Raw genomic sequence first — 24,186 nt, forward strand, 5'->3', positions numbered from 1 at the left:
GCTGGCTGAAAGAACACAATTTCCTGACTTTAAAGTAAAAGTCAATCAATACAGAATGCCCTGCTGCTGTCTGATTGCCTGAATATAAGGCTGATGCTGTTTCATATCTTCACCTGTACACTGAGTGCATAAGTACATTTTTGTCAGTTTAAATATTTCTAATAATGCCTTTGACATAAAATTACACACCACATTGTCCTAATGATACAATTAATGCACAGTTGCAAAGAAATTAAAGCAAATTACTCCACAAATGAAGTTATTGGTAAATATAAAAAAGGCAAAAGAAATAAGTATTAAACACTATGGAATTAATTTATTAATAATAAAGTCCTTTGTCACATGCCCTGCTCCGGTGTTTCCACATAAACTGCCTACAAATATGGAGGATTTCTTCTTCTTCTTTTTTTTTTTGCGCACTCTGACCTTTAGTTTTTTCCATCCATTTTCAGTTGGATAAAAACCAGGTCAAAGCTGAGTTTTACTTCCTTTCTCTTTAATCAGTCAAGAGTTTCCTCGCGTGTTTGGAAAACGCACGTTCACTCCGTCTTCAGAGTGTTATCAAGAACATTTCTCCACCCCGTCGGTCAGCCCACACCATGACTTTCCTACCTGGAAACTTCAGTCCGGTCCTGCGGTTTGTGCAGAACCATTCTTTCTCCAAACATGGTGCGTCTTCACTGATGTCCAAAGAGTTCAGCTCTGGCTTAATCACAGCATAGCATATTCTCCCAGTGTTCAAAGTGATTCAGTAATTTTTTAGAAAAACACTTCATCTGGCTTTTCCTTCAACAGTGGAGTCTTATGCAGTAAAGGTGTTTAGAGCTTTATTTGTCTTTTTTTGTAGAAAAAAACCTCCTACCTTCCATTTTCAGGTTTTTGTGAAAATGTCTCTGTGTGGCTCTTTAACAACTTTTCTCATTATTTTACTGACTCCTGCTTCCTGTGAAAGTTCTGGTGGTATTTTTATGCAGTGAACCACTGAGTTGGACTTTGGCTCAGATTTCTAACAAAATGGCTTTTTGTTAAAGAGCTCAGGTTCACCCTCTTCGCATCAGCTCTTATGACCCAGTTCGGAGATAAATGTTTAAAAAAGTAACTATATTTATAGAAATTTCTGTCTACGAAAGGAGAAACAAAGAATTAAAATTCAAAATAAATATGAACGAGTTGCACTGTTCTAGAATGAATCCTATGCATTCTGCTATCTGAATGCAACACCTGCAATATATTGATTTATATATTTGGGATCAGAAGTACACAATGCTGTTTTTAAAGTTGCAAGTTGGATTCTAGTTCTCCCTTTTAGTTGACATAGAGTGTGCTGGATGAATGTGAGATAGATGTGCGACTGGTCCTGAGAGGTTAGCGTAATGTTTTTTCAGAAAATTTATATTTAAATGAAAATGATCTTTTGAGGGCTTCCACATATCTGAACCCTTTGGCGGTTTATCAAACTTTTCTAAATGACCATCTCTGAATGGAAGTAACTTTTTCTTCATGAGCTTTCACTTTTAGTGCACGCTCTTACTAGAGCGTTCTTTTCTCTTTTTTAAGAGATTAATATATTGATGGAGGCATTTAAGATTGCTTCAGTTTGTTTTGTTTACTTCCCATCTTTTATAAAAGCCTACGGTGTGGCAGTCAGTGGCAGTTTTGGAGTGTGTTGTGTTGCAGACATATGAGTCAAGTTTTGGTTTCATTTCTGTTCTTTGTGACCACATTAACTTCATCCGATCACCTCTTTCTTCTAAATTTTTGCTCCAGTTTGCTCTTTGAGAAGCGTGAAGCTTCTGATAAGTTGTTTTTCTGAAAGCCCGTTATGTCATCGCTGCACTGAGAAAAACTGCAGCTGCCAGATAGTTCTTCCTGTTTCTACGTGGCAACATGTGCTGGTCATGTTTTTGTGGAAATTGTGTTTAAATGTTTTTGGTGACGTTTTCCTATTATCTGTAGGCACGCCTTGATGAATTATGTTCGTAGTTGGAGTCATTTCATTGCTTATTCATAAATATTTCAATTCTCAAGGTCATCAAACAGCTTTTAATGAAGTGCTGAACCATCCTGACCCAGTGTGACCCCAAAACAAAAACCTGGTTTTGCCAACATTAAAGTCAATGTTTACATTATCTGGCAATGATTCTTTTACAAAGCCATGAAAAAGCTGAGGCCCTTTTCTGTGTAGAAATGATTCAGTTCAGTCAAATTAGAGGATTTTCAAACATTAATGGCCTATTTAAGGGAAATGTCATTCATTTTATTCATATTAAAGTTTGGACTTTTTACTGTAGCCATTCAGAATCAGATTTGTTTGTGCTTCAGAACCCTGCCTTGTTGCTCACCCCAAGTGTTCAAAAACTGATGGTCAAACTTTATCTTGGAGGATTTTTTTTCTGCTACAGTGCAGCGAATTCAACCCGGTCCATCATACTACCACCACCGTGTTGGACTGCTGTGAGGATGACCTTTATCCAACTTTATGTTGTCAGTCAGGTTTATTCATAGCACAATTTTAGCAACGAGGCAGTTCAAAGAGCTTCGCATGATAAAAACACAACATACCCGTTTATGAAACGTTCTACATTTTGTCAAACGTCATCATCAAAATCAATAATCAAATGTACATCAAATACTTTGATCAATGTTTCAGATGTTTTTAATCAAAGTCAGCTCTAAACAGGTGTGGTTTTAGCCTTGATTTAAAGGAACTCAGTGTTTCAGCTGTTTTGCCGTTTTCTGGAAGTTTGTTCCAGATTAGTGGAGCATGAAAACAGAATGCAGCTTCTCCATGTTTGGTTCTGGTTCTGGGGATGCAGAGCGAACCAGAAAACGGCTGTATGTCTGGCAGTGTCTAAGTAATTTCTTCATCTTATATGTGTGTAAATCCTGATCTTATTCGCCAGGCAATTGGTAGCTTTATTTCCCCCTTCTTTTTGGCTCAGGCAGCCTTTATTTAATATTAGTTAGACATTAAAGTGGGAAATGAGAGAGGGGGAAGACATGCGGCAAAGGTCTCCAGGCCAGGAATCGAATCTGCGACGGCCGCGTCGAGGACTGAGGCGTCCTCATGAGTCATGCTCTACTCTCTGCGCCGCCACAGCACCTTAGCTTTTCTTAAAATAAATCTTATAAATAAATACATTTGAATGAGTCCTCTTTTAAAAACCGCATTTTGCATTCACTTAGATTATTTTTGTGTACTCTTGAAGGTGTTTGACAAAAAACTGTGAGTGAAGCAAAAGCAGAAGGTTACAGATAGTTTTTCACGTCTTTTACAAATGGTTGGTCCACCAATCGTTTCAGCCTTTCAGCTAGCGCTACGTAGCATTTATTTCAGGCCACCTTTCCGCTAGTGGCTAGAGTTGGGGGTACTTTTTAAAATACCTATTGAGTTTCACACCACTTTGATCATGTGATAAGGTGAAAACAATTCATTCGAAGAAGAGCTTTTTTAAAAAAAAAAATCAAAAAAATCCAGGCGTTCTTGTGCTTAGCTGTTTTTATATTTTAAGCTAGAAATACAAGCTATTTATAAGTGTGACTTTGACAAAAGAAAAATCCTCCCCCTCATCTTCTTCTCAGGCGAACACACAATCACACCGTGTGGTCTGAGGTTTGGTTACTAAGTGATGGAGCACAAACACCCAACACAGAAAACTCACTCCCGCCCTCATACTTTGCAGAATCTACGTAATGAACTCTTAGCAGAGTGTGTCAATAACACAAACAAGCCTTTTAACTTTATTTACACCTCGGTCCTTCTCTATTTTATAAACAGAAACTAGAAATCAGATGATACTTGTTGGTTTGGTGTTTTTTTTTCCTCTGTACTCAGCAGGGATTTAAATCGGTGTGGCACTTCTGGCTTTTTGGTCTGTGGTTTGGTTACCTGCTCTTTAAGTTGTGGGGAGCGATCATAGTTTTAATCTAAAGGGAATTGAGACAAAAAAAAAGAAGTTTGCTTCCTTATCAGGGTAGGTTTTGCTCATTGGTGACGGTTCGGTTTTCGTGTGAAGGGTTATGATCAGACGGAGGGTTTGTTGGGTCCAAACCGTCCTGCAGGAACAACTGCAAAGAGACAGAGATGGTGGAGAGCGCGGTCAACGAAACTTGGATGCCTGATTTCAGTTTAAAGTCGTACAACCTCCTTCTCTCTGGCAGCCATGGCCTCTGCACGCCACAAGCCTCACTGTCTTCTGGTCTGATAGGAAGTGGTTTCTCATCTTGAAGCAGAGACTCTACCAAGGGTGGCATGCATGGTTTGTTTTGAGGTTTCTATGACATGCCCAGAGATTTGTGCAGCAATGTCTTAAGATGTTTTGCTGATGCGCTGAACGCATCTGCACCGTCCCTGCAGCTATTATTGTTCAAAGTTGGACTGCGGATCGAGGACGGAAAGTTCACTGTCAGCTGAACAAAAAGAGCGATGCGTTTCAGCCCCACACACAGCGACGCCTCACACATTCCCTCTAAAATGTTTTTGTGCACATTCAGAATAACCTAAACACCCGTCGTCCGCAACGGTGGAAGAAAACGTGTCAGAATGTCCACAGTGAGCTGATTGAAAACGCGCGAATGAAATTAGACAGGATTTCAGAAGAAATTCTAAGTTGTGATTTGGTTATTTGGTAGATATTTCTGTCTTCACGCAGGATGTGATGTCGACAGGATGTTTAGTTCAGTCCAGGGCTGCAAGCCAGCCGAAACGAAGTTCATTTCAGAAGCGAAGTGGCTCAGGGTTTAAGTTGGGAGGACGGGAGGAGAATGTTTTTGGAGGCGCCCGGCCTCGGGGCCCCACACCTGCTGATGCACACAGCTGAACAGGAGGAAGTCTCATTAACGGCCTGCCGTTTTTGTCGCAGTGTTTTGGAGCCGCCAAACCTCAATAACAACTGAATCTTGGAACAAAACTCACTTGTTTAGACAAAAGAGAGCCTACTGGGACCTGCAGACCTGAGCACTAACTCACCGCAGGAGCAGAGAATCCTGTCTGTATTTCGGGGTGTTGGCACTCAGCGCCCCAGATCTCTTTAATATTTTACCTCAGAGATGCTACAAGAGAGATTTCCTACCAACCATCTGCAATAACTGTTAGAAGAATTTGAATTACTGTGAGCTGCAACAAAATGAAATTTCCCTTTGGGACCAATAAAGTATTTTTGAATTTGAATTTGCTTTCAAACTAAAAGTGCACTGAATGTTGAAGTTGGAAGCGGATTGGCCCCCGTTGGCTGCAGGTGTCTTAGTGAGGAAGGTAAACATCACATGCGCTGTTTAACTGTCGCGGCCGACACTCTGCCTCATCCCCAGGGCCTGGGGAGGAAATCAAGCTCAAATGGCAGCGTTTGCCGTTTTCCCCCGGACATCTGTGACTTTGGTTACCCGCCACACAAGCCTGCACTTCTTTATTCCTCAGAATGTTAGTCAAGCATGTAGAATTAAACCTGTCACAATCAGAGATTAAGCAATTACCCGCATGATAAATTCAAGTCAGCTCACTCATTTCCATTCTGATGGTTGATATTTTTTGAAAGGGCATTTTGTTTTCAGAGACTTCCTTATCCATTTTATTTCTGGTTTTAGTTTTGTGTGCTTGTTTTTGGTGGTTGAGTTTTACAGCATCTTCCAATTCCAGTTTTAAGTTGCTGTGGCGATATGGACTTACAGTCTTATCACAATGTTTTGTGGTGCTACTGTTATAATGGTAGCAGCGCCAATATGGACTATTTCTTATTTTGTGACTGTATGACAGCAGTCAACCCCACAAACACAAATACTGCATCTGAAAAACATCCATTTATAAAACTCTTCTTTAGGTCAGCAGTCACATTTATGTGATCTGTATCACTAAACTGCACACAGTAACTGCACTTAATCATGTTTTCAAATGTATTCATTTACTCCTTGAACATACAATGTTGGTCTTTGAGAGGGCAAACTTAAGTTTTAATGGATGTTTTTCAGACGCAGTATTTGTGTTGGTGGGGCTGCCTGCAGTATCACACATTATTATCCTGTTATCAACTGGAAAACGGTCACAAAACGACAATATTATCGTTTATCGATGAGACAATTCATTGTCCAGCAACGTGTGTTATCACCACAGGCTGACGCAGAATCTCCCTCTGTGCCAGTCAGGCCCTGTGTAGAGACTCTTCATTTCTTCAAATGGTTGTTTTTACCCAGAATACTTGACTTTGATCTGTCGTTAGTGTAACATCTCCTCTCGCAACAGAAAGAAGAAGGGAAAGTCCAAGGGCAGCTGAACCACACGGACTCCAGCCAGTACATCAGAGACCTCAAAGACCAGATATCTGAGCTGAAACAAGAGGTAAGGCTGCTTCTCACAAGCGCCACATGCAGCCCCATGTGTTCATGGTTGGGCTTAATGATCAGGTGGGGTGTTGATGCCAGCAGCCCTTTGATGTAACACTTCACGTTTCTTTCCATTTTTTTGTGAGCTGGTTTACAGATTAGTAGAAGTGTTAACTACACCCAGAGACTTCCTGTGCAGGATCTGCACTGCACACCTCTGACAGATACAGACCTGCCCCGCAAGTTTCCACCTTCTCTCTGAACCAGAATGTTAAGGTTCTGATGCTCATTTATGATGCTTTACAAAAGTATTCATACCTCTGGACCTTCGTCACATTTCCTCGGAGACCCTGAAGTGTGCTACTTAGATGTTTGTGACAGACATAGTAAAAACGGTGCATAATTCTAAATTGGAATTGAAAACAGCACATAAAATACTCCTAATTCAGCCCCTTTAGTGAGAATATTTGAGAAGCGTCTTTCTGCCGACAGTGGAAGGTTTGAGGCATGTTAAAGGCCACGTCTGCCGGTATTTTCAGATATTCATTGGGGGAAAATTTCATGTTTAGACGAGTCAGCTGTAGCTGTCATGCCAGACCTCTGGATGGCGCTGTGATTGTAGCATATTGTTGAAATGTGCATGGATTTCTCATGCTTAGCTTCCACCTCATTTAGGACACATGAATATGTTTCTGGCTCAGCCCAGTGCTCACGTAACACACATGGACATGTTCCTTATCAGAAGTTGTGCTAAAGCTGCAGTATACAACTTTTACAAAAATATGTTTATGTTTCAAACTGCCAGAGACAGATGATCTGAAAAGATCCACTTCCTCTCAGAGCTACTATTGCTGTCTGTAGAAATCAAAAACAACCAATCAGAGCCAGAGGGTCTCAGCGCTGTCAGTCATGCTTGTTATTGCGCTGCTAAAAGTGCTAATAGCAGAGAAACATCTCACTGTTCCAGGAAACTGTTTGCCGTCATCAGTGACCATGCTAACTAGCCTTAGCACTTATGACAGGCTGTGCTGACGAGGAGAACCTGTAGAGTAGCAGAGAGCAAAGGCAGGGTGTGTATACACGAGGGTGATCGACAGCAGGAACAGAGGGAAAAGGCAGAGGAGCTCCATTTTCTTTTTTTTTATATAGTGTTATGTGTCTCATACCATACCGTCACAATAGTGACAGTTTCAAGAAATATGTAAAAAACATATTTTTAATAAGAGTGCAGCTTTTCAAACTGAGCAGGGTAAGTAGCGCTAACAGCAGCACGTTATCCACCACGGTGGTTTTCACATCCTGCCTTCCGTGACGTTTTGGGACCTGGCTTCAAAACGTGCCGGTGAGGCTGACCCCGATCGCTGTAGGCGTGGAAACGATCAGCTGGATTTCACTAATAACCGTCTCCGTGGAAACGGGGCCGAACTCCACTCTAAACCCTGTCAATATTTTGCCACCATCTTCTTTACAGAGTATCATATCAGCTGGAAGAACTTCTGTCCACATTCATTTTCAAGTCTTGCCACTTATCCTCAATTGGTTTCTGGTCTGGACTTGGACTAGGCCGATCTCAACAACTTCTCCGGAAGACTTCTCTGATTAATGTCATTAATCGTCCATGTTTTGGTTAGATATTAATCAATCAGGTGGTTTTCCTGAAGGCAGATGATTTTATTTACTGGCTCAGATTGTTATTCGTGAAACTTTTTTTGACAACCATGCAGCCGTCATGAACTGCTGTGTCCAAGGCATTATGTTAAATCTCTGTGAAAGGCACTGAGGTTTGTGGCTGCAGCACTCAACAAAAGTGAAAAGTTGTAGATCTTATTACCATGAATTGTAAATTTGCATAAGACGTCACTGATGACGAATTCATCTTCCATGTGAAAAGTGAAAATGCTTTCTTTTCTCCTCAGTCCATCTGTATTCTCTGCTCAGTTTAGTGTTTCTTTTAGACTGAGGTGACTGAGCTGAGAAAGCCAGTCATTTCCCCTCCCACCCTCGTCTTGCCTTCCTAGCAGCGACCTGCTAGGAATCCCGTCAACTTTCACGTCTGCGTTGAACAAATCTGAAAGTACGTCGTGTCAGGAACAAGCCCCACTACCTTCCTCCCCTCTCTTTCTTTTTTTTAAAATTTAATTAAAAACTTGCACTGCATCTTAATTCTGGAAATTTTGACTGTAGTCAACCACATCACAACTTCCTCTGCGCGCCACAGCAGCTGCTGCTGACGTAGGCTCGTTTTCTGTGCTGCGTTTGGCCTGCAGTGCTCTGAACGCATCTTTTCTCCTACATGTCTGTCTGTCGCATGGCAGGCTGGCCCAGGTGAGTGGTTTCAGAGGCTTTGTCATGTGACCCACAGCTGACCTTCATCTCCCTGAGTCGCTGTGAAGCTGTTGGGAGTTGGAGACGGTCCAGAATGCTTCAGCAAATCAGAGTGTCTGGAGCTCTGAGGTCTGATGAAAACCATGAAGCAAACGCTCCTTTCTGTGTTTTATCTGTGAATAAAACACATGAATGTCATTTAATATATTTCATTATATTTATTTAAGAAAAAGCAGCTGCTTCTCTAAGCTTACAAAACAAAACAAAGCATGATGGGCCGTTTCCCTCAGCCATTTGTCTCACATTAATAAAGTTCTGTCTCCTGGCAGAGTTCACCCTGTTACTGTGGTTTGTTTTTGGAGTTTCTGTGTTTTGCATCCATATTACATTTTAAATCTGTTGAGTAAAATGAGAACAAATAAAAGTCTATATGCAGTTAAGATCAGAATTAATTAGCTCTCCTTTTGAAGTAATTAATAACTCTTAATATTTCCATGAAATGACAGTAATAAAAACTGTTTATACTGGTATTACTTCCAACAGAACAAAGACAAAATGTCCACAAAGTTTAATTAATAGAATTTCTTGATGTGCTGAATTGTAACAAGAAAAATGAACTTCATAAGCAGAAGTCTTGCATGACTAATTGTTTAGTTTCTGTATTTAAATTAATGCAAAACTAGATTAAATATAATTGAATTCAGTGTGTGGTTGATCCATATTTGCGTGTTTTCACAGAGTAGATGTTGGAAAATTAACGAAAAAGTCAAACTTTAGCATCCTGTTCTTGGTTTTATGAATTACTGAAGTCATTTGTTGCGTCATCAGAAAACACTGCCTGAAGAATGACTAAAATAATTTATTAACTAATTAATATTGCATTCATCTAACAGAGCGAATGTGAGCATCTGACTCACACTGATCTGATTCCAGGTAAAGTCAGATCTGAACTCAGTCTGAATCGGTTCCGTTGGCATGGATACAGAACTGATTCAGGTTATCATTTTTTTCTTCTTTTTTAAAGGGGCAGTATTATGGAAAATGCAAAATATCCTTTTGTGAGATTTATTTTGTTGTGTTATTCCCTCATCAAAATCCTACCTGGAGTGTTGCTTTCTTTCATACATGTTTGAAATTCTTTAATCTCCATGGCAACCATTCAGCTGTGCAAAACACCTAGGTGGGCCTAGCTCCGCCTTTGAGGATGAAGCTCCTCCTCTGAGCTGCAGTTTCCACCTCACAGAGCAGCCCTCGTCTGCACCTCCCCCACTCTGCTCCTTCAGACTAGCTGGCAACAATTAGCCAACACCTGGTGGAACTGATGAGTTCATTATCGGAGATTCTTCTCAACTTTGTTAAAGGGTTAATAGAGGAGCCATGTTGTGATGACTTCTTGAGGGCGGAGCTTCAGAAAGAGCAGGAGACTGAGGCCCAATTTGTATTAAAAAGTCAATTTTCTTTTAAGTCATATTTGATGTATATAGCATTTTTAGAACAACTAAAATTAACAGTTACTTAATTGTGCTATAAAATAGCGCTGTAAAATAAATAATACTGTCCCTTTAAGTGTTTCATTCATCAAGGTCACCACGTCTCAGTATTTCTGCTTCTATGTGAATGTTGATCCAGTCCTTAGCGACTCTAAACTCATTAACCTTTGTCTGTTGATCCTCCACCAGATTTGCTGCTTGAAAGGACAGAAGGCCTTGGTCAGCCAGCCCAGCTTTGACGGCATCCACATCGTCAATCACTACATGGGGGTCGGCGAGTCCTACCAGTCCTCCGATGATGACGGAGCCAAGGACCCCGACCTGCAGAGCCTCCAGCCCAGGAGCGGTGGGCGCATCAGGCTGCGGGCCAAGCTGGAGGACACAGACAGCGACGAGGAGGACGGCGAAGACGGCGACACCCTGCTGCTCTCCGTGCCCCAAAGCAAGTCCACCACGGTGTGAGCGCAGGGCCCAGAGCCAGAGTTCTGAATTTCAAAAAGCAAATCCGTCATTTCATATCTTATGAATCATGCCACTGTTTTTTTATTTTTTGTTTGTTTATTTGTTCCTGGGCACCACTGACAAAGCCAGGGTCAATCTGAACCTCAGCAGAGAATCAAACAGAATCAAACTCTACAAGATGGAGGGTTGGGGGCCTGGGGGCTGCCCTCCTGTGTAGGTACAACACAGAAAGACAGACTGTGCAATAGAACATTTATCCCAAACTCCACACTTCATCCAGCATGTTTTATATTTTTAAAGGATTTTATAAACGACTTCTGTTGAAGCCGTCACTATCGTTATTTCCATCACGCAGGGGCGGAACTCTACTTGTCTGAGTGTGTGTGTGTATGTATGTGTATATATATATATATATATATATATATATATATATATATATATATATATATATATATAGCTAGCTTGGATGGTGTTGGTCAGAGCCTGGTATCAAAGCTGCTTCTATCAGCCAGCACTGACCCAGTCAAGACCTTCAGCTTACGTCCTGCACCAGGCGCTCAGCAAACCATATGTACATATGTAAATGTTGGGGTTTTTCCCTTATTCATTTTGAACTTGAAAACCATGTTTAATATTGCATATCTGATGTTTAGATATGTTGTACAAATAATAAAGAAGGGAATATATATATATACAAAATATTATATATATATAATATTTTGTATGCATATGATTTGAGGAAAAGGAAGATGGATTCTTGTCAGAGGGTGATTCAGTCATCACGCATCGTTACGTTCTGAGAAGGACGCCGGGGTCAGAGTATTCCTCCTGACAGCATGGCTGACTGCACGAGGCGCATCTGCGTTTGAGTCAAATCTGGCCTGTGATGGTGTAACACGTTTGCACAGAAACGGAGGAGACGAAGTGAGACCCGCAGACCGGAGGCTTTGGGCCCAAAGCCAGCAGCTGGATTTGGGAACCAGACACGAACTTCGGCCTGTACATCCGGGAGGCCGATCGGATCCCAACGTTATTTCCGCTTCACTAGACTCTCCCGTTGATTGGTTGATTTTTACCGGGAGAGGAAACACATCGTGGCACTTTGCAGTACAAGAACACAATGGCAACACTATGAAGCACTCTGAGATTGTTGTACTGGTGAGAGAAAGGAATGATTTCATAATAAAAGTTTCATAAACTCTGCGCTCTGGTGTGTGTTTTAATGGTTTCAGTAGATTTTTATTATTATTATTATTTAAATCTTCAGCTGACTGATCACAGATTCTTTTTTTTTACTCTCTCTGAAACTCACAGCGTCTTTTCCTCTCAAGATTCTCGCTAAGATTCTCTTCTTTCAGGAAGTGATTTGTCGCGGTTTCCAAAAGCCGAGCCTCGGCTTCTCGTTTTTTCATGCACAAAACCACATTTTAAGAGCAGCTCTCCTCAGGCACCGAGACATAACCCAGGTCTGTATGGTTATTAATAATGTTATTTTTTTTTTTCTGAATCCTTTTTTGATGATGCATTTTCCTTGGAGGGTGAATCGTTTGATCATTTCAAAGTATGAAGAGAAACGCGAGGTTGAGGCTTTGAGCGCGATTCCAGTTTATGACATGTTCAATTAATTTTACATGAATTCACGTTTTAATTTAGAACTGAAAAATGAAAGAGAAATCAGTCTCCTGAGTGCGGTTTTTTTTTCCTTCTTGCAGTTGATTCTTGTCTTGACGTTTATTAAAACGCATTAGAGTCGCAGTGTGGGAGGGGATGAATCATTTGGTGATTTTTTTTTCACATTTAAGAGGCTTGAAAGCTCAATTTAAGGATGATGAAAAGATTTGAAATTGGACATAAATCACAACGGACATAATTGTTTAGTAGGGAAGGAAAATTCTTCGTAACGTGGAAATTCGCGCTATTTAAAAAATAATTAGCGTATGCATACTATCGTGTTTATGTGGATTTTACTGCATTAGATTTGTTTAAGTTCACGGTTTGTTTTTCTAAGGGGGAGGTGGCAGGGGAGACCCTCCATCCCGTTAGACAGTCACGTGATGAAAGTAAATCGAGCAAGAACAAGTTTCAGCAAACCCCCCCCTCCCCCCCTCCCAGGCTGAAAGAGGAAATAAAGTTGTGGAGATTCATATGTGCAACTATGGCTCCGACTCAGGGCGTTATTCCATCAGAGGGCGGCACAAGCGCCAGAAAAAAAGAAAAAAAAAAACAGAACAAAGAAAAACATCAACTTTGTACTCCAGTATTGTTTCCTCCCAGGAGTAAGAACTGTAAAATAAATAAATAAATAGAATAAAAACACCATAGGTTGAAGTTACATATATATATATATATATATATATATATATATATATATATATATATATATATATATATATATATATATATATATATATATCAAAGCAAAGGTAAAAAGAGTAGCAAAATAATATATTGTAAAACTATTACTTAAAATTCTGTCCAAGTATTAGAAATAGAAATATCACAATCCAAAGGATAGGAGTACATGACTTTTTTCAAATGTACATAATGTGCAACTGTATGACACATAAAAAAAAATCAGATCATTTAACAATATCAGTGCAGAAAAACAGATGTGCAATAACAGCAGAGATGTTTTCTAAAAATCTGTCAAAACAGAATTTTACTACTTCACTATTTCACTGGACGTGTTCAAAAATTGAAGTGATTATGCTGACATGGAGTCTCTGAAGTTTGTTATTTAAAAACATTAGCTTATTTATGAAAAGAAATTATGTAGAGTTTTTCCAGTTTGTTTTGGGTGGGATGGAAACGCAGCACAGGCAGTTCAAAACGCCGCGCTGCTTTATTCTGCTTGTGCGGAAAACAGTAATGACCTGGCGCAGAAAGGTGCGCCATTTAGGCAAGAAGCGGCGCACACCTGGATATTCAGTTTTGAATGTTTGATTTGGTGCTCCATGTCCTGTCCCTATCTTGGCACCTTCACTTGCACAAGTTTGTGCCGTCCTCCTATCGGCCCCTTGCCAGCGGGGCCCTGCAGGGGCAGCTGCTCTAATCGGTGCGGTTCGATTTCCTGTCCTTCGTTTTGTTGGTAAAGTCGATCACCGTAAACGAGATCAGATTGACAGGATGCAAGAGAGAAATCCTGCTTTCCTTCTCTCGTTATTTTTATTTTATTTTATTGTTTGTTTCTTATTCTCTTATTTATTATGATTTAATCCGTGTTCTGCTGGTTTCCGCCTAAAAGCAGATCATTTCTTCTTCCACCATCACCTCCAGCAGCTCCGCGCCTGACAGTCTGGCTCTCACCCCTGATTTGCTAATCTGTGCGTCATGATCTGTGTCCGGCGCAAACAGCCGAAGTGCAACATGAAACTGCGTCACATAACAGACAGCTGATGAGCAGAGCGGCACTGTGGCGCTCTGCTCACTCCGATAAGGTTTCTCAAATCGTCTCGCACACTTTGTGTAATTTACATGAGCTATCACGGAAGAAAAATTTGATTTTTATTTTCCCCCACCTCTTTATGTTCTAATTGAAGCTCTGCACCGCGGGGTGCGCCTCCGCGTTTCCTCTGGCCCCTGCCTCCACCTCACTCCTGCTTCTCTGATTGAGTAAGTGAGAGGCTGGTGAAGAGCGTCACCGCTCCTCCGGCTCTGATGGACTGATGGACTGATGGACTGACCCGTGAGGACTCGGCGGCGACTCGGAAGAACCTGAAAAAAAAAAAGAAAGCAAAAACAATTTCTAACTTTTAAATCTAGTCATCATCTTCTGCTCATTCGGGACTGTTTTGTCGTCACGAAAGCGGGACAGAGGTGAAACGCTCAGTTAAAAACTGAGGTGAGTGGAAAAAGAAGCGGAAGAGACGTGACTAGAGAGCGGGGCCCCCCGCTGCGGCTTTCTGCTGTCTACCTGCCGCCACTCAGCGGGCGGTCGGCCTCGGCGACACCTGTCCGAGCCGACACCTGGCAGACGGGATGGACGCCTGCGCGCATGCTCTGTTGTCATGTGAAAGTCTCTTAAAACGCTCGGGATGTCAGTGGCTCAGATCAAATCTGTAAACAGGACGCCAGCCGCCGGGTCGCCTCCTTCTGCTCAGCAGCTGGATCCCCGTCATTAACCCTCGCTGTCTCTTCTCCCTCCCCATCACCCCCTGCACCACACACAACACACACACACACTTGCACACACACAACACCACACAACACACACATACACTAAAGATGCCCCGCTCCTTCCTGGTAAAGAGTAAGAAGGCGCACAGCTACCACCAACCGCGGACTTTGGAAGATGATTACAGCAGGCTGGACACGATACTGGCTGACATCTGTTCAGGTAGGATTTGAACTAAAACTACAGATTATTAGATCATAACAGTCAAATTGGACTGTTTACTTTAAAATTAAGGTCTGCGTAAAGGATTTTGTGGATGTTACCAGGATTTGATTTATATAGATATATATATATATATATATATATATATATCCCTTTAAATGGATTTGAGTTGTTCCATAAAGGGCTTTTTGACATTCTGAATTTGAAAAATTAGTGAAACAATCAAACATTCTCAAAAGATTTTAAAATGTGAGAAAAATATGATTTGATCGATTTTAGTCAATGTTATTGAAAGAATAAAGTGTTTCCTTGATAACCTAATTAGGACTAGTTCTTGTTAAAGAAGCCGTTATAAAGGAAATTTCCAGATTGTAATCTGAAGCTTCAGTTTTAAGGTTCACTGGGTAAAAGCTTCGCTTCCCCATCTCCCCCATCTCAGATACCGATAAACTCCCGGAGGAGGACGCCGACCTTTCGGCTGACAGCTACGGCCTCTCTCCGGCCTCCCACCCGGGCGAAGCTGCGGACTTCTCCCCCGGGTCTCCGCTGAGCTGCGCCGACAGTTTGTGCGCTCGCTCCGCGGACTATGAGGACTTCTGGCGGCCTCCGTCCCCATCCGCGTCGCCTGGTACAAACACAACCCCAACACACACACGCACACACACACACACTTTTATACTGCTACCCATATTAAAACTTTGTATTGAGTTCCATTCCTTTTTGTGGTTAACATTTTCCCCTAACCTTAACCATTACCAGTCTATATCAAACCAAAACATTATTCATGCCTTAATTCTAACCCCAACCCTAAACAAGGGGGTCTACCATATTTGTTTGGGCCCCATAAGGCCCATCAGTGTTCAGAAGGTTCCTTAATATGCCAGACATTCTCCTAAAGAGGATGACTTTACAAGTACACACACACACACACATTTATTTATTTAACTCATTATTGTTCCAAAACAAAACAAGACAGGATTCTGCTGACTCCTAAAACACTGTAAGATCCAACACGACTGCTGTCAACGGCGAAACTTTTTTTTTTAAAAAGTCTTCATTTTAAAAATCACCATATGATGTTTTTTTTTTTTTATCTGATAAAACATTGTGTGTAGGCTCATCGACGTTCATACTTTATAATAAGTTTTACTTATTTTCAGCAGCAGGAGGTTCCTCTGAGGCCCTGCTGGGCTCCCGTACAGTCACGCCACTGGCTTCATTAAAACTTCCCCTGTCATCCTCCAGTTGACTCCGAAAAATCGCTTTCTCCCCTGGTGGGTGAAACTCAGCCCTTCACCGTCCCTTTCCGGCCGTACGCCTGGAGCAGCTACCCGGGGCCAGGGCCGGGGCCGGAGGTGCGGCGGCCCATGGCGCAGCGGAGCCTCCATGCCGGCCTTGAGGTGGACGCCAGCCCGGCGGTGTTGGCGCTCTACGCGGACAGGAGCTGCCACCCGGCCGTGTTTGCAGAACGGGCCCTGGCGGAGGAGCCTTACGGAGACTACCGGAGGCAGGCTGCCGCGCTGCTGTTCCCTGAAGCGGGCCTGCACGGGAAGGCGGCCGATGGGAAGGCCCGGCCCGACCTGCTCTGCCCCAGCCTCATTCTGAACGGGGCGTACAAGTGCGTCAAATGCGGGAAGGTGAGGCTCGTGTTAAAGCGCATTCAGAGTAAATCATGATCGTCTCTTTTGCTGCCTTCTTCATCTTCATCTCTGTTGATCAGGTGTTCTCCACCCCGCACGGGCTGGAGGTCCACGTCCGCAGATCGCACAGCGGCACGAGGCCTTTTGCGTGCGACATTTGCGGCAAAACGTTCGGCCACGCCGTGAGCCTGGAGCAGCACAAAGCCGTGCACTCTCAGGTAAAACACCCGGTGAAACCACATCCTGCAGCGTCTTCTCTTTTCAGTCAGGGTGGATGTACACACTGAGGGGAAAAAACAAAACACATCAATCTCGTTTTTTTTTTTTTTTTTACTTGCGCTTCTTTCAGGAGAGAAGCTTCGACTGCAAAATTTGCGGCAAAAGCTTTAAGCGCTCCTCCACGCTATCCACGCATCTGCTCATCCACTCGGACACTCGGCCCTACCCGTGTCAGTACTGCGGGAAGAGGTTCCACCAGAAGTCCGACATGAAGAAACACACATTCATCCACACAGGTGAGTTTCACCAAAGTGCGTCAAAACGCCCGGTTAGCGCCAAAACTGTTCAACCCGCTGACGTCGGTCAGAAGGAGGTTTAATTGTTCCAGTTTATTTATTTATTTACTTATTTTTTTTCCTCACAACTTGTAATTTGTTAAATCTATTGCTTACATATTTATTATTCGTTGCGCAATCCCGAGACAGTCGGAGCCTCCCGGCATTCCAACCCCGGAAAAAATACGAAATAAATAAATTTACAGACGCACCTACAACCCGGCTTGATTTGAAATAAATAAATCAATTGATTTTGCTTCTCTCTCTCTCTTTCTCTTTCTCTCTCTCCAGGCGAGAAGCCGCACAAATGCCAGGTTTGCGGGAAAGCGTTCAGCCAGAGCTCCAATCTGATCACGCACAGCAGGAAACACACCGGATACAAACCGTTCGGCTGCGACCTGTGCGGGAAAGGCTTCCAGAGGAAGGTGGACCTGAGGAGGCACAAAGAGACACAGCACGGACTGAAGTGAGACTGAAGACCGAGCTGCGGTCCGGCCTTCACTCCGGACTGGACAGAGACAGAGCTGGAGGAAAACAGCTGTTGTTCCCCCCCCCCCCCCTTCCTTTTCTCGGCACATACTTTCTTCCATTTTTAATGAACTGAAAATTCAAGACAATTTGGATCCCATCGACTTGGTATTTTTTTATTATTTTTTTTTTATTTTATCCTATTTTTCTTATAATTTGTATTATTTATAGGTGCGGTGAAAAAACATGAGCAACACTAATGACAGCATCCTTCCGTGCTTTTCTTTTTAGATCTCCCCTCTGCCCCCCTCTTCTCCTCCCCTTTAATTTCTTTTCTAAAGCCAGAGATAAGCTGTGAGCTGTGGAGGAAAAAGGAGAGAGAAACATGGCAGATGTGTTCAGATAAAGCATGATTTAAATAACTCTGTTAAACGGACAATAAACGCACCTGATAAAGATCTGCTCTTTCTGCAAAGTCTGGAGGTGTTGTTGTTTTCATCTGGCAGAGATGAGGGCAAAACACACTCTCTCTCTCTTTCTCTCTTTTTCTGTTTCTCTCTCTCTTGCTCTCTCTCTCTGCCAGCTGCAGGGATCTGCTCTATTGTTCTGTCAGAAGAAATGCTGATTTTATTGTTAAAATAAACACAAATGAAATTCTAGTTGAGGATCATTATCGCTATAAATTAAATTGAGAAGACATAAAACATGTACGAAATGAATAACCCAGTCAGTCCGATCACTGCTTCAGTCCCATAGTCCAGTTTATTATTGGACTTCTGTTAACTGAATCAATCAATCAGTTTATTTGTGCAGCACATTTACAGCAGCACATCATGAAAACATTACAAAAAAAAAATCCTCATAAACACATTTTGTTAAAATCATCATTCCACATGAAATATGTTGGTCAATGTTCCATTTATTCTGGGTCAACAGCTCCAACCAGCTGGCCATTTAGTTTGGATTTGAAGGAACTCGCTGTTTCGGCCGTTTTGTGGTTTTCTGGAAGTTTGTTCTAGATCTGTGGAGCTTAGAAGCTGAATGCTGCTTCTCCATGATTGGTTCTGGTTCTGGGGACGCAGAGCAGAACCAGAACCAGAACCAGAACCAGAACCAGAACCAGAACCAGAACCAGAACCAGAACCAGAACCAGAACCACAAGGCCTGAGAGATCTGGAAGGTTAATGCAACAAGGTCCAGATTTATTATGACCATAAGTTAGTGAAGTCCAGCTGAAAAGCAAAAGTGCGATCTGACGCCCGTGTGATGAAAGCGTCTCAGTGCTGTGATTGGGACTGAAGCCCAGAGGCTCCTGTTTGTTTTGACCACTGCAGCTTTGTGTTTGCACCTTCAACAGCCTGAGCAGATCTAACCGTTAACCAAATACTTCTTTTTCTTTCTTTCTGGGGGTGGGGAGGCTTGGCGACAGTGGGATTGTTTCCACAAAGCACAGGCCAGATTTAATCTGGCACAATTGAAAGATTAGATAGCAAAACAAACAGAATGATTGCCACGATGTGTCTGTTGGAGCTAAAACACTTAGTAAGAAGTAGTAACATCCTGCATGGCTGACTGAGACCGGTGGGCAGTATTAACCTGAAGCTTTTGATGGTAAACCTGAACCCTTCTGGTGTATTTGGGATCATCGTTCCGTGAGGAAACTGTCAAGGTTTCAACAGTTTGATCCAACCTGTCACCGTAAGGTCAAAGGGAAAAAAACCTTGACCTGATCGTTGATTCGGTGGCTCTAATCCTCTTTCATAGGAAGATGCTGGAATGCAGTAAAGTGAGTTTTTACATCACCAAAAAGAAACACAGACATCTTCTAGGTGGTGTGAACAAGCCAAAAGCTTTCTGGGTAAAGGTTTTATGGTTTGTTTGACCTCAACGACAAGAAGAACATCTAGAGGAGTCAAGCTGAGACTTTTAACCCAACATTCTGCCAACGGTAAAGCATGGTGGTGGCTATATCATGATGAGGGACTCCTTTGCAGCAGTGTTTCCATGCAAAATGTTGATGAAATAATGAAGAATATGTCTATTCTTTAAAATGCAGAATAGACATCTGAAAGTTTGACACAAACAAACGCTCCGTAAACGTGGAGGAAGTGGGCCGGCGTAAAGCGCCCAGAACGGTCACACACGTCACCGTGTTGTGCTTTAAAAATCAGCTTATCGGACAGAAACAGTGGTAAATAAAAATCCAGCCAGAATTGTGTCAGCATGTAAGCAGGATTTTGAGCCTGTTATGCTGAGATAAAATCAGAGACAAACTCAAATGTTTGCTTCCAGGTCTCGATTTTTAGACACGAATCGTTTCTAGAACTAATCTAATGCATGGTGAGTTATTAATCTAACATTCATACTGGTGGACAAAAACCTCGGACTGTTTGAAGCAGAGAGAAACCAAAGAAAGAGGCAACTTCTTCCTTCCTCGACATTGATTGAAATCAGTGACTCACAAGGATTTCTTTTTTTAACGCCTCACTTCCTCCCCCCTAAATCGTACAAGATTCAGGCCTGCGAAAATACTGAATATTTCAGCAGCCGAGTCGCGCCGACCGAAGGAGGATGGGAAGAAGTCGGTGTTGGGGTCTGCTGGAGCTGGGAGCACGCTGCTGCTCACATCACATCACATCGATCAGCTCTGGAGAAGACAGAACGGCTCAACGTTGAGTCTCAGCTGTAAGAAAGGACAAACACGACAGACAGACTCCAGGAAGTTCTGAAGGGGAGTTTCCAGGTTCACCACTTAGTGCTTTTAGCAAGCCACCGGCTGGCCACACACGATTTAAATAAGTGAGCCATGATGTGGCAGGAAGAGCTGCTGAGACGTTTACCTCCTCTCATTACTCTGCCTAACCACTGTTGTTATGACCGTTTCTGCTTTCTCCCTCTGAGGACGGAGATCCTGCAGTGAAATCTCAGAGAAAAACCGTTTCAAGACAAACTCCTTAAACAAGCCATTAGGCCGACCAGATTTCCTCCGAGGGCATAGATGGAGGGAGTTTCTTCTTTACTGCCCCCCTCCACCACTTCACCCTGCACCTCAAGGCATATCAAATATGAATAGAGACGTCCGGATCGATGGGAGAGGCCGAGTAATCAGAACAGTGGAGTCTGAGGGGTTCGGATCAGCACACCTAGAAACACAAGCGTCACATCGTCCATGATCACACATGCAGCACAGAGAGACGTGAGTGGATGAACTTCTCCTGACAGCAATTAGAAAGATCAGGGTCAGAGTTCTGCTGGTTTTGGATGATCTATTATTAATCTGGAATGAAACATAAATGATAGAGGGCAGATTTCATTTGTTAATTTTGATTCAGTTCAGCCCTTTATTAAACAAAGGGACACTTTTACAGGTTATATTGGGTGAGTCTGTTGCAAAATGACTAAAACAAATGGTATATAAAACCTTTTCTAGAAAATAAATTTAGCTCACTTTCGTAATGGTTTATAAAACATGTCATGGTCGGCTTTATCCATCCATTTTTGCTTTGTTGCTTTGATTTCTGTGGAAGCCCATATCCACAATGAAGGAAAAAATGTATGAAAAATACTTATGAAATTTAAAGTCATGAGATGCTGCACTAAGCTTCCTGAGTAAAACAATATGACCTTTTATCTCAAAATTATGATTGAATGTTGAAATTATGACTTTTATTCTAATAATAAGGTCAGCAAAATGTGAAATTATGACCTCCTTTTATCTTTTTTAATTCATGGAAGGAATGGGCTTCCATAAATATCAATATCTCTCACCAACATAAAATCCAGCCTTCAATAAGCAAGTTTTCACCTGCACCTTCCTCTGGCGACGTCATATAAGGCAGCTGACTGAAGTTCTTAAATCTGGTGTTTATACATATTTCTGTTTTTTTTTTTTGAGTACTTGGTATTCAAAATTAGCATTCTGTGGAAAAAAAAGAAAAGAAAAAAACACTGATGTGGATCAATAAATAAATTAATTAAACTGGAAGATGTAAAAGAAAAATTCTTCCTGGTGTTCTCCATCACCAGCTTGATTCTTGTGCCTCTAGTGATGTCATCAATCAAACCAAACAAAATGCAAAAGTTTTTCTTATTTTTTTCAGTGCGCTTAAAAAAAACAACAAACAAACCAAAACAAAAACAAAAACAAAAACATGAAAACCCATTGGGTTTTGCATCAACCAAATGTGTTTTCATTCACATGATGTTTTTTAGTACTGAAAACTTCAAAAATAAAAAAGGATTTCTTTAAAATAACAACTTAAACAATCGATTTTTTTCCTCGTATATTTACACAGTAGCGCAAAAATAATGACGGACAAATACGTTCTTGATTTAAAAAAAAAAATAAAAAGATTACTCCCAGGCAGCTGACAAGTGTTGATGTTAATACCTAGAAAACACTTAGTGATTGATGTTGTTCTGGAGACACAGAGAGTAAATGTGATTATTTCCCCTCAGGGGGAGCGCGCCTGCTGTGTGTACTGTAATAATAACGCCGTATTTGCTCTCATGCGGCGTTCAGCAGATTTCACACAGGTCTGACAGGCTCCAGATTGAGATAAACCCGACAGAGGCGCAGGATTACTGACAGCGGGCTTCAGAGCAGCAGCACTGATTAACGACAGAAAGACAGATGAGGCAGCAGATAGACAACCGGACCGTTTTTACTGTCTTTGTTTATGTTTTCTATAGGAAAAAGTTGCTGCATCAAACATACTTTTATTTTATTTTTTTCTGTTTGCCTGCCTGTAGCAATCATCCCGCCCTCCCCCCGCAGGTTGGCTGACACGCCAACCGAGCTGCGACACAAGAGGAGAAGCCGGGACGCTCATATAGGACACAGCAGCTCTTTTGTTGCACGGCCTTATTCATTATTCACCTGATCTGAAAAACAGACTGCAAACCAACTGCACAGCTGTCATCAAGCAACAAGGCGCGGGCACAAATTATTCATGACGCAGCAAAGAAACGGCAGCAGGATGAGAGAGGGCAAAAATAATAACAAGAGACATCCGCGAGGCGGCTGACAGGCGGGACGCGCGAGACAAGAGAGTCCACCACTCTGGGCTCTGCTGCCGGAAAATGATAGAATGTTGGAGAATTTTTCTTTTCCCTCAACTTAAAGCACATACAATAAAACCGGTCCACCCCACAGAATCCGAGAAAACGACGTTTCCACGAGAATTTCAACTAAGCAAAAAGGACAGACACATTTTGTTTCACAGGCCTTCTGAAACTCTTCATTGTCATTGAACTGCATGATTTTATTACGTTACATCCAGGAGCGAAGATTTACTTTCTGAGGTGTAAGCGGACGCATTATAGCACAATGCTTATACACCTGTAACTACAAGACGACTTACGCTAACCTCAATATTTAGACACGTTTTCTTGATAGACTGAAATAACTATTGACAACCACTTTGAAAAGCTTTTCTCATCATAAAACGTCTTTCTCCTTGTTCCTCCTCTGTTTTTTGTTTTCTGCCCTGACAACATTCTTTTCTGCCTCTTCATCTTTAGCTCCCAGTCATCAGACGACAACACAATTTAAATGAGAGAAGAACCGGCTCCAGATATCCACTTATACGGCTCTCCAATAGAAACAAGTTTTTACACCATATTTTGGCGCCCCCTCTAGCAAAGCACCCCTATGGGTTGCATTTACTCCTGCATATTGCCTATTGGTTACAACAACATAAAGTTAAATATCATTGTCAAGTGACAGGAAAGGAACACATGGTCAAAATATTCTACAGTCTAGTTTTATTTATTTTAGTATATTTTGCAGCAACAGTTTAGTTCTAATGAACATCAGAACCCATTTAATATTTTCTTCCACTTGTTGATTTGTCATAGAAACTCTCAGTAAAATATTCTGAAGTCAGTCGTCAGAACAGGACAAAACCTTTCTGTTTTGCAGCTGAAGCCGCGTCATTGGGTGCCACTATAAACTGCAGTAGGTAAATATCTCAGTCTTCAGATGTGCTGGTAGACAAAATGCAAAAAAACCCAAAAAACATTCAGACGGTAGTGCAGCAAAAACTTGGTGACAGGAAGTATTTAACTCAGGGAAGCTGAACTGAAATGGATGCAACACTCCTTAGATTTTCATCAGTAAAAATGCTGAAAACCATGTCCAATTTTACACTCCACTCAGAGCCATTCAATACTCAGTGTTAGGTCAAGATCCGTAAATATCTGGATCGTTGGTTGGTACAGAAATTTCTACCTCCTCAAAAGGCAGAATGAGATTTAATCTTCAGATTTTTAAAATATTTCCACAGTATTTTGGTGGAATTGCCTTTTTAACTGACTGACTTGCCACAAAAAATACTGTTTCCTTCAACAAGCAATTTCAGAGCAATTTGCAAGAATTCCGGCCCATAGAGCTGTTGCTTAATATTCCCACATATTCCACTATTTTGCCAACTTCACCAGGCCCTTCTTCATACTTCACAGTTGGAATAATGTTCTCTAGCTTTCAAGTTCCCCCTTTTTTTCTCCAAACGTATCAATATTTGCTTTTAAAGCAATAGCTTCTTCTTACCAGCTTCACCCAGCATCTTCACAGGTTCTATGGTTCTGCTGAGAAT

General features: G+C 41.9%; 2 protein-coding genes across 9 annotated transcripts in view; both read left to right on the forward strand.

The window, feature by feature from the left end:
• evi5b (ecotropic viral integration site 5b) overlaps positions 1–11,795 on the forward strand; it is a 46,431-nt gene extending 34,636 nt beyond the window's left edge. For all 7 annotated transcript variants that reach the window (XM_044128562.1, XM_044128566.1, XM_044128563.1 and 4 more), the window contains 2 exons: positions 6,236–6,331; positions 10,320–11,795. In XM_044128562.1, coding sequence (XP_043984497.1) covers positions 6,236–6,331; positions 10,320–10,592 — 369 coding nt within the window. In that variant the 3' untranslated portion in view covers positions 10,593–11,795. The remainder of the gene's footprint in view (positions 1–6,235; positions 6,332–10,319) is intronic.
• Positions 11,796–13,081: 1,286 nt separating this feature from the next.
• On the forward strand, positions 13,082–18,320 carry gfi1ab (growth factor independent 1A transcription repressor b). 2 transcript variants are annotated; one of them, XM_044128570.1, is made up of 7 exons: positions 13,082–14,029; positions 14,132–14,928; positions 15,368–15,556; positions 16,174–16,565; positions 16,649–16,786; positions 16,918–17,083; positions 17,414–18,320. In XM_044128570.1, the coding sequence occupies exons 2-7, from the start codon at positions 14,817–14,819 to the stop codon at positions 17,590–17,592; spliced, it is 1,176 nt and encodes a 391-aa protein (XP_043984505.1). In that variant the 5' UTR covers positions 13,082–14,029; positions 14,132–14,816; the 3' UTR covers positions 17,593–18,320. The 2 variants fall into 2 exon arrangements, with proteins under 2 accessions (XP_043984505.1, XP_043984504.1); XM_044128569.1 differs by having other exon boundaries at positions 13,082–14,928.
• Positions 18,321–24,186: the final 5,866 nt, after the last annotated feature.

This window comes from Gambusia affinis, linkage group LG10 (assembly GCF_019740435.1).
Source record: "Gambusia affinis linkage group LG10, SWU_Gaff_1.0, whole genome shotgun sequence".
Lineage (NCBI taxonomy): Eukaryota > Metazoa > Chordata > Actinopteri > Cyprinodontiformes > Poeciliidae > Gambusia > Gambusia affinis.

Bases quoted from the DNA above. Each gene is read 5' to 3' on its own strand.
- gfi1ab (XM_044128569.1), top strand. From the start codon at position 14,817: ATGCCCCGCTCCTTCCTGGTAAAGAGTAAGAAGGCGCACAGCTACCAC. The intron at 14,929-15,367 runs GTAGGATTTGAA...CCCCCATCTCAG, and splicing joins ACTGGCTGACATCTGTTCAG to ATACCGATAAACTCCCGGAG. The intron at 17,084-17,413 runs GTGAGTTTCACC...CTCTCTCTCCAG, and splicing joins ACACACATTCATCCACACAG to GCGAGAAGCCGCACAAATGC.